Raw genomic sequence first — 10,901 nt, 5'->3', positions numbered from 1 at the left:
CCTGCCTGTCCCTATATAAACTGACAAAACAGAGGCTGCTGGAACAATAACTGGTTACTGGAATAGCACTTTTGTGGACCTGATAGTAACAGCTAATGACTTAACTGGCTGTCCCTGCAGCACACACCGTCCTGTCTCTTTCTCTAAACTGACAAAAGACACTCAGGCTGCTGCAACAATCACTAGCACAGCACTGCCTATCCTGAACTACACCTAACACCTATACCAGTCCTGAAAAGAACTTTTGTGTACCAAATAGCTAGCGATTTGGGTCACTCTAATCTCTCCCTGCTCCACACAGCAACCTCTCCCTATAGTGACAGAAGAAAGAATGTAAAATGTCCGCCGGATCGGGTGTATTTATAAGTTAGGGGGAATGTCCAAGTGTCCATGTGCTGTAATGTCTCAATTGGCTGTGCTGTACCCCATGATGGATGTGTCATCATAGGTCAAAGTTCTTTTACACAGTAAAAACGTGAAAGTCCGCCGGGCGAACGGCGCAAATAGTCTGCAGAACGGGCAGACCACGAACAGCCGAAATTCGCCGCGAAACGACCGCCGGGCGAACCGTTCGGCCATCACTAATGAAGAGGGCTTGGTCATCCACTCTACTAAGTCTTCAGAATGATGCGGCTCAACACGTCCAGCTGCCGAAAATAAGGACAAGCATGTCCCATGGTCAGGTGCTGTCACATAAATACAACCAGATCAATTCAAACTATTTGTTCAACCTTTCACAGCTGCAAAACAAACGATTGCAAGGGCATGGAGGTCCCCTGTCCTGGTGATGGCTGAGACAAAAAACAGATTGAACACTTTCATGTCTCATGCTAAAATGATAGCGATTGAAAGAGACCAACTCCCCATATTTGAAAAAATATGGTACCCCTGGATAAAATATCACTTCCCACCAACATTTAATGAATCCGTTCTTCTGCCATGGTAGCTGATTTATGTATTAGATACTCATATACTTAGTTATTTGAGTGTCTAATTGCTTAGGAGACAATATATTTGAATTAATGGATGTTGAATATCCATACAGCTAGAATGTAACATGAGCTGTTTTTTTGGTCGACCCTGTGGACTTCTTCACCTTTTTTCTCCTCTTTCTTTCTTCACTTTTCATATTTTCTTTTAAAACTCATTCTATCAAATATAAATATTATTTCCCATTAAACTATAATATATATATTATACTATAACTATTATATATATATATATATATATATATATATATATATATATATATATATATATATATATATATATATAAGGGTTTTACTCAATATTACAGTATGCATTTTTTTTTGGTATTTAAACCCATACTAAACCCCCAGACTTATTTGAATAATCAAATGTTTGTATAATTATTGCATACATATCTTTATATTTACAGTTTATATATTAATCAGCTTTCTTATGTTGTTAATATTCTATACTATATTCTGTTATACTGTTAGTATTCATGTAATTGAACATACAATTAATAAAAACTTTTGACAAGGAAAAAAGAAAACAATTATTTAACAATACCATAAAATAATTTGAACATCGGACTGTACCATCATAATCTATATTGTGGGTTGATAATTTTGAATGCACTTTTTTAAAATTATTTTATGGTATTATGGTATTGCTAAAGAATTATTTTCTTTTTTCCAATCCATTAGTCTCGCATTTGTATACCAGAGCTCATATTTTAACTCTTGTATGAATATTGTGCAATTGTCTTTTGATAATATATATAAATAAAACCACAATAGATTTTTTATCAAATCATTTGACTCATACTTGCTGCTAAAAAACCCCATTGGGAGTTTTCCTTTTTTCTCAAACAATTGTTATCTGGATGTGTAGCCATATCAGACTCCATATATGTGTCAACCTATGCTAAAGTTTTTTTTTTTTATCAGCCTGTAAACGCTTCTCTTCTAATATGCCTGTAAATGCCTAGGTGTACATGGACACATACAGTACACCCCTCACGTTTTTGTAAATATTTTATTATATTTTTTCATCTGACAACACTGAAGAAATGACATTTTGCTACAATGTAAAGTAGTGAGTGTACAGCTTGCATAACAGTGTAAATTTGCTGTCCCCTCAAAATAACTCAACACACAGTCATTAATGTCTGAACCGCTGGCAACAAAAATGAGTACACCTCGTGAAACTGTCCAAACTGGGCCCAATGAGCTATTTTCCCTCTCTGATGCCATGGGACTCATCAGTGTTACAAGGTTTAGGTGTGAATGGGGATCAGGTGTGTTAAATTTGGTATTATTGCTCTCACTCTCATACTTTTCACTGGAATTTCAACACGCAACCTCATGGCAAACAACTCTCTGAGGATCTAAAAGAATTGTTGCTCTACATAAAGATGGCCTAGGCTATAAGAAGATTGCCAAGACCCTGAAACTTAGTTGCAGCATGGTGGCCCAGACCATACAGTGGTTTAGCAGGACAGTATCCACTCAGAACAGTCCTCTCCATGGTAGACCAAAGAAGATGAGTGCACGTGCTCAGCGTCATATCCAGAGGTTAGCTTTGGGAAATAGTTGTAGTGCTGCCAGCATTGCTGCAGAGGTTGAAGGGGTAGGGGTTAGCATGTTAGTGCTCTGACCATACGCTGCACACTGTATCAAATTGGTCTGCATGGCTGTTGTCCCAGAAGGAAGCCTCTTCTAAAGATGATGTACAAGAAAGCCCATAAACAGTTTGCTGAAGACAAGCAGACTAAGAACATGAATTACCGGAACCATGTCCTGTGGTCTGATGACACCAAGATAAACGTATTTTGTTCAGATGGTGTCAAGTGTCTGTGGTGGCAACCAGGTGAGGAGTACAAAGACAAGTGTGTCTTGCCTACAGTCAAGCATGGCGGTGGGAGTGTCATGGGCTGGGGCTGCATGAGTGCTGCTGACACTGGGAAACTACAGTTCATTAAAGGGAACCATGAATGCCAACATGTACTGTGACATACTGAAGCAGAGCATGATCCCTTCCCTTCGGAGACTAGGCAGCAGGGCAGTATTCCAACATGATAATGACCTCAATCACACCTCCAAGACGACCACTGCCTTGCCAATAAGTAAAGGGTAAAGGAGATGGACTGGCCATGCATGTCTCCAGACCTAAACCCTATAGAGCATCTGTGGGGCATCCTCAAATGGAAAGTGGGTGAGGACAAGGTCTCTAACATCCACCAACTATGTGATGTCGTCATGGAGTAGTGGAAGAGGACTCCAGTGGCAACCTGTGAAGCTCTGATGAACTCCATGCCCAAGAAGGTTAAGGCAGTGCTGGAAAATAATGGGGGCCAAACAAAATATTGACACTTTGGGCCCAATTTGGACATTTTCAGTTAGGTTCTCACTTTTGTTGCCAGCGGTTAAGACATTAATAGCTGTGTGTTGAGTTATTTTGAAGGGACAACAAATTTACACTGTTATACAAGCTGTACACTAACTACTTTACATTGTAGCAAAGTGCATTTTCTTCAGTGCTGTCACATGAAAAGATATAATAAAATATTTTAAAAAATGTGAGGAGTGTACTCCCTTTTTTATGAGATACTGTAGGCTAAAATATGAGGCGGTATCAAAAAGTTTCAAGACTAGTTTTGTAACAAACCAACAGATGGCAGCACAAGGCTGCATGCACTGTCACAGGAAGCACCGACCTTCATAAGTCAGTGTGCCAAATGACATTGTCCTGTGTACATTGGGAGCTGTGCAACTGGTGCTATTCTGACCACGTGCATTACCGCTTCTGCTATTTCATCATAGAAAATAAGTTAGAACAGAGAGCAAAAGTTGCCTTTTGTGGAGTCCAGTGTGAATAGCAGAAGGTGCTTAACACGTTTAGAAAAGAAGACTTCAGGACACATTGCAGAAGTGGCAGAAACGCTGGGAGTGCTGTATTCTACTTTACTTTCTTGTAAACAGAGCTAGTTGTAAATCTTCTTGATACCACCTTGTAGAGGTGCTTTCTGGAAAAAAATTGCCAAACGCCTGTAAAAGTGGTGTTTTTTAAGCCCAGTGGCCATAAGGCCTAAGGAGATATCTATTTTATTTTTAATTTAGTTGCTTGACCTTTATGTAAATAACAGTTCAATCTGCTAATGTTGATGCCCTTTACAGCTTAGAACCCCTCTCAACTGAATTTAATACGTTAGTACAGAGCACCTGTCCTTGGATTTGCTGCAATGCCAGATATCACAAGAAGAGGCAAAACCTAGAACTGTAAATTTTAGATCTATAAAAACTAGAGTCGTATTGGAAGGGATGCTCTGTGTTACTAAACGGGAATAGAAGTCTGTGTGTATAATTATAAAAATAAATAAATAATAATAACAATAATAATAATAACAATAATAATAATAAATAAAGGAAATCTGCTTTAGGGATTAATATTTTCAGATTTTTTACAAAATAGTAGTTGAGCCGCCTTCTTGATGCTCTGGTTTCTCATGCCATAAAGTATTGGGTTTATTAGAGGAGTTATTGCTGTATAGAGTAAAGTCTTCAATTTGTTTTCATATGGTGTGTTTCCACCGACCGGAAACATATAGATGGCTATCAATGGTCCGTAATAGGCACATACAGCCGCCAAATGAGAACTGCATGTGGAGAAGGCTTTCTTTCTTCCGTCATTTGAAGAGATCTTGATGATAGCTATAAATATACAGATATAGGATATTATAACAAGTATAAAAGGCATAAATGCCAAAAGAATGGACAGAGCAAAGTCTTCAAATATCACTTTGTAAGTGTCTGTGGAGGCCATTTCCAAAATTGGTACAAAATCACAGAAGAAGTGGTCAATAACTTTGGAACCACAAAAACCCATTTGGCCAATAAAAAACATTTCACTTGGAATGAGGAGGATAGGGATAGCCCACGGCCAGAAGGCCAGGTTGAAGCATAGCTTATTGATCATAAGAGAAGAGTACCGGAGTGGATGGCAGATGGCTAGGTATCGGTCAAAAGCCATGGCTGTGAGAATCAGAGACTGTGTATAGGTTGCAATGCAATGAAAATAATATTGGCTGAAGCAGCTCATTTTAGATATGACAGTTCCACCTAACCAAGTCACCTGTAACATTTTTGGTGTGATGTTGGAAGTCAGGAGAAGGTCTGCCAGTGCTAGATTCCTAAGAAAGATGTACATGGGGACATGAAGATCATGGCATGATGACACAAGTGTGACAATCAGGCAGTTTTCAGTGACTATGAAGAGATAGACCATCAGGAGGAGAAAGAACAGCAGAATCCTGAGATGGTGGAACTCATGAAATCCAAGCAGAAAGTACTCAGAAAACTCTGTGTCATTGATCTCACACATTGTTTCTGTAACAAGGTAAAATAGGATAAGATAAAATAAGAAAAGTCAAAATAGATTGAACCTTAACATTTCTAGGTACGCAACCTTTGTGAATAATGATGAGCAGCTTGTCAAATATTGGTGTATAAAATAAAGTGTGTTTAAAGATCTTAATTCCATAAAAAATATACTTTAAAAAGCGTTTATAAGGCTAACTTTACACTTGTGCATGCTGCATTCTGCGCGTAGGACAGCGCATTAATTTCATTGAGCTGCCCTACCTGTGCATCTGTTAATATTTCTCTCATGTGTTAGGAATACCTGTGATTGTACACACGTTCTCAACATGCAGTGATGTGAACCTAGCCTAAACAAGACAGATCATTCTTGTTAGTTGTAAGGCTGACCGCAGGTCAGCCTGTATTTGTAGGAGGAGTCAGGCTGCATAAAGTCTGCCCTCCTCTGCCTCCTCCTCTCGTGGACGTTGGCCTCATGTGGCTGACGTCACTTCCGGCGGGTCGAAGGAGGACTTTCTGGCGCTAGTGGACTGGGGTGCTTTTGGCCCCGCCGGCTCCGTTTGTGGGCATCTGCGGGGGGGGGGGGCGCTTCACCTGCCGGGGGCTGTCTGCATGGGGGAGGCTTTCTCCCGCCCGCCTCCTACTCCGGCTGCCTATGCTGGAGGGGAAGGGGGAGGGAGGTTTGTGTCTAAGGCTTCCCCCGTGTGGTTCTGCTGTAGCGCTTGTCCACTGGGGAGCTTGTCCCCCGCCCGCCTCCTTCTCCCGCTGTCACTGCCGGAGAGGGGGGGTGCCTGCCACAGGCTTCCCTGGTGCGGTGCTGCTGGGGGGGGGCTCTTGTCTCCATGAGGGAGCCCTTCTCCCGCCCGCCTCCTTCTCCGGCTGCCTTTGCCAGAGGGGAGGGGGGCGGGAGGTTTCTGGTGGGTTTCCCCTGCGTGGTTGGGGTCACAGATGTGCAGGTGAGGTTGAGCAGATTGTCCGGCTGTTTTCTGCTCTCTTGGTGTGCTTCCTTGGTTCCATCATTCCTGGGTCCGGTGCACCCATGTGCCGTACGGGGAGGGGGGGGGATGTGCCATGATTGCAGTGCATCTGCGGGGGTGAGTGGAGTTGGGGCTTTCATGTGCAGTTTGCTTGGAGTCTGAGGTCGGGCAGGGCTGTGCGGTCTGGGGGGTCGAATGAGGGTCGGCATTTGTGTGTTGTGTGTGTGCATGCTGCACTGGGGGAGGTGGGGTGTCTTCAAGGCAACTAGCCATTTTGGAAAGAGGTCTGTGATGGCAGCCCCTGTATGGTTTTACTTGAAAGAAAATGCTAACCCAGCATTTCATATTCCTGATATGTGCAGCTTAACTTAAAGTGGATACTTTTGGACAGTTTGGTGTTCTGAATGCATGTAAACTGTACCTGTCCTGTATTGTTTATTTTTCCTCGGGCTCTGTTACCAGTTTGCTAGGGGAGGGAGGTGGCAGCTGCGGGCTCTCCCGCCCGCCTCCTCCTGGGGGATCGGGGGGGTTTCGATCACCTGCTGACTGGAGGGGGGGCTGGTCTCTTGCCATGTTGTTTCGGCCACCCCGCCTCCTCTCCCATTATTCATGCTGGGGGGAGGGTGGTTCATCCCCCGCCAGCTCCACTTGTTGACCCCTCTTCCCGCGGTTGTTCCGCGGGGGTGGTGTTCGACCTTGATAACTCCTCCGTCTCCACGGGGGCCCACTTCTCCTGCCCCCTGGCTGGCCACGAGAGGGGGGGTTCAGGTGTTTCTGCCAGGGGGTGGGGGGGTTCAGGTCGCCTGTTTCTGCCAGGGGTAGGGAGGGGGGGTTCGTCCATCGGGTGGCTCCAGGGGGCCGTTTCCCACTCCTGCCTCCTTCTCCTGGGGGTTTCTGTTGGGGGGGAGGATTCGGTCGCCGGGTTCTGTCAGGGGAGGGGGGGTCTGTCCGCCTGGTGGGGGTCCTCTTGCAATTTTTCAGGTGCATGTTCAGTTTCTCATGCAATTTATGGTTTCTCATGCTATTTTTTATGGTCTCATGCAATTTACGGTTTCTCTTGCAATTTACGGTCTCGGGCAATTTATGGGTCGTTACGCTTCTCACGTTTTGCAATTTACGGGTTTTGCGACTACGGTTTATGCAATTTACGGTTCGCATGTAATTTTGGGTGTTGGCATTTCATGTGGTCATGGTTTTCTCATGCAGTCTATGGTTTCATGCGGTTTTACATTCTCCCATGTAATTTATGTGTCTGATCCAATTACGTATCTGTGGTATTTTACTGGTCTGATGCTATTTATGTGTCTCAGGTAACTTTTTATGTTTTCATGAGTTTTCGTTTTCCCATGTGGTTACGTTTTTCCCATGTGTCGTATGTTTCATGTTGCCCTTCGTTTGCGGCATTTCCGTTAGCTGGTAATTACATCCAGGATCTGTCACGTCTACAGGTCCATACGGGCTGAGGTCTCGTTGTTAATTGATTGTCGTCCCACAATCTTCTCGCCTGTAGTCCACACGTCATACGCATATGTTCACCGTTACACCTTTTACTTATACCCACCACGGTCTGTGGAAACCTTAGCCCAGAGTGTTTGTTTTTAATTTCCTGTCTTAGCGCTGCAGGTTGCTCGGACTTACTTCTGCATTCATCAGGGTGGTGTCATCAGGTTCACATTCTTGCGCTGTTGGTCCTGTCATTTTGGGCACCCACGTCCTTACACTTTATGTCCTACGTCCTTTACTTGTCAGGTACCAGGGGGTTTGTTGTGTCACGGGCGGGTGGTTATTAGGTTTTGGTTGTCACACACAATTGGGTTGTCTGTGTTCTTCCACCGCGGGTTACCCATCACGCCTATGGGTCAACAGATTGAGGTGATTGTTTTTAATTGGCTTGATTGGTGGCAAGTCTTCTCATCTGTTCTTATACCACTCACATTTTGTTCTAACTCACATTTCTCATGCAGTTAGTTTCTCATACGCTTTGTCTTCATACAATTTACATTTCTCGTGCAATTTACGTTACTTGTGCAATTTATGTTTCTCGCACAATTTACCTTGTCTCGTGCAAGTTACGTTGTCTTGTGCTATGTTACGTTTTCTCATGCTATGTTACGTTTTCTCTCGTTTGCCAGGAAGTCCACTGGATAGTCTGATCGTGTGTAGGCGGCATAAGAGACTGTGTTTTGTGAAAGTTCTACTGCAAAATAAAACCTTTTGAAAGGACTTTATCTGTGTCAGTATACAAGTCATTGGGTATCAACCCTGGGAACCCCTAGACGTGGAAGAGCAGGCCAGGAGAAGGTAAGCGGTAAGCCCATTCAGTCAAGTCTGCCCTGCAAGGGGTTATGGCCGCTACACATGCATTTTATCTCATGTGTGTCTAATATCTTGTTATAAAGCTAATAAAAATGTTGTTATATATTTTTAAGTATGCCTATAAAGTCTATTCTTTCAAAGCCCTAGTATATGTTATTAAATTAAAGGAGGTGGTCTTGTTATACCAAGCAATTGAACAGGTGTACCTAATAAAGTGGTCTGTGAGTGTATATAAACATATAAAAGCACTGGCATGCAAATCGGGGCAAATTCTAAATCAATTTTGTCAAAGTCAAAGTGGTACACCCCCATCAAGCATATAGTACATGTTGTGACCAAGCTCAATGTTTGAACATACTAATACATATATTGTACAGGGGGGGTCAATTCACTCAAGAGTTAAATAACAGGTAATAAAATGCGGTAAAATACGGCATGTGGTAACAATTGTGCAAGTGCTCAATTCATTAAGAATTTAGTGTTAAATACAGAATGCTGTATTTGTTTGATTTAGTGGTAATTACCATATTATCTAATGCAGTAATTTACCGCATTGAGCTGGTTCGTAAGCAGCGGGCCAGGAAGCCATCCGCCGTGACCTTAACAAAGAATTAATCATCAGTTCCCCGCTAACAGCTGAATGTAAAAAAAAAAAGCCAACAATTAAAAATGATGAAAATAATGGTGTGGGGTTGGGTGTGGGGCACCAGGCCTTTATTAAAAAAGAAATAAGTGTCCCCGATAAATCCATAGCCAATCACGCCGCCTGCCCAGCCACCATCGACCTGAAAAAGAAAAAAGAAATGCTCCTGCCATCTATGAAGGCTGGCTGCCTGCTGCAGGCTCTGCCGTTTGACATTGCTTATATAGGTAAGGAGCGGGGCTACCTGGCTACGTCACCTGGTGGTCCAGCCCCCTTCTTCAAAAATGACGGGAGAGTTTCTTTTTTTTTTTAACCACTTGACAACTGGGCAACTAAACCCCCTTCCTAACCAGACCAATTTCCAGCTTTCGGTGCTCTCACACTTTGAAGGACAATTACTCAGTCATGCAACACTGTACCTATATGACATTTTTGTTCTTTTTTTTCACAAAAATAGAGCTTTCTTTTGGTGGTATTTAATCACCGCTGGGTTTTTTATTTTTTGCGTTATAAATCAAAAAAGATGAAAAATACGGTAAAAAAAAATTCTTTGTCTTTGTTAAAATTTATTGCAGATTATTGGCAGAGTTTTGCAGAGTATTGCACAGTGTTGCAGAGTATTGGCCAGGGGGGCGCGCAAGAGCAACATTCTGGGAGGATGTCCATGGATGCCCACCCAGAAAAACACGACTGTGCTGTAGCCGTATTTCGGCTATGGCATGGTCGGCAAGTGGTTAATAAAGGAGTTGTCAAAAATTGTCTCTGTGTGTTTATTACTTTTTGACACTTTTTTGGTGAATGGGTAGGGTTACTATATACCCTATATTCATTCAGATGGGGGGGGCCCTTGTTAAAGGGATCTTACAGATTCTGATAAGCCCCCTCCCTGCAGACCCCCCACAACCACCGGCCTCAAAGCACTCACCCCTCCATGTTGAGGGTATGTGGCCTGGTATGATTGAGGAGGTGGGGTCTGCTCGCTCATCTTCCCCTTTCCTGACCTGCCAGGCTGCATATTTGGATAAGGGTCTGGTATAAATTCGGGGGTGGGGGACCCCACACCATTTTTTTTTTACATTTTGGCATTAATTGTTGGCTTATTTTTTGTACTTTCAGCTGTCAGTGGGAAACCCTGATGAGTCATCCGTTGTTTAGGACACGGAGGCTGGCTTCCCGTCCCACTCCTTAGCAACCAACTGGGTACTAACATTTATAGGCAAAGTTGATCCGGGAAAAATCCAATTGCCTCTCGGGGGATCAGGAAGGAATTTTTTCCCCTGCTTTAGCAAATTGGATGATGATCATTGGAAACGCCTTCCTCTGGATCAACTGTGGGTATAGAATTGGGTATATAGGATTGTATGATATTATTATTATTTTTTTTTGTGGTTGAACTGGATGGACTTTTTTCAACTTGACTAACTATGTAACTATGTAACCAGCCATTTGTCAAATATCTTTTGACAAATACTGACAAACATCTTTTGACAAATACTGCATGTGATACCACCAGCAAAATCCTGGTGGTAAATATTGCATGCTTTTTTACACTCTGGTCCATTTGTGAATTGAACTTAAGGGTTTTTAAAGCAATATTTACCAGCATTTTTTTTTTTTTTT

General features: G+C 42.8%; 1 protein-coding gene across 1 annotated transcript; it reads right to left on the bottom strand.

Annotated features, from left to right (window-relative positions):
- Positions 1-4,404: 4,404 nt before the first annotated feature.
- LOC143987409 (olfactory receptor 10A3-like) lies at positions 4,405-5,349 on the bottom strand. The gene has a single exon (XM_077486104.1). It carries the CDS (start codon positions 5,347-5,349, stop codon positions 4,405-4,407), a length of 945 nt encoding a protein of 314 aa, XP_077342230.1.
- Positions 5,350-10,901: the final 5,552 nt, after the last annotated feature.

The sequence above is a fragment of the Lithobates pipiens genome, unplaced genomic scaffold (genome assembly GCF_037356315.1).
Source record: "Lithobates pipiens isolate NorthernLeopardFrog02 unplaced genomic scaffold, aLitPip1_a1.2 Scaffold_1, whole genome shotgun sequence".
In the NCBI taxonomy this organism is placed as follows: Eukaryota; Metazoa; Chordata; class Amphibia; order Anura; family Ranidae; genus Lithobates; species Lithobates pipiens.
The sequence above is the reverse complement of the archived record's forward strand: the minus strand, read 5'-3'. Positions and strand labels throughout refer to the sequence as shown.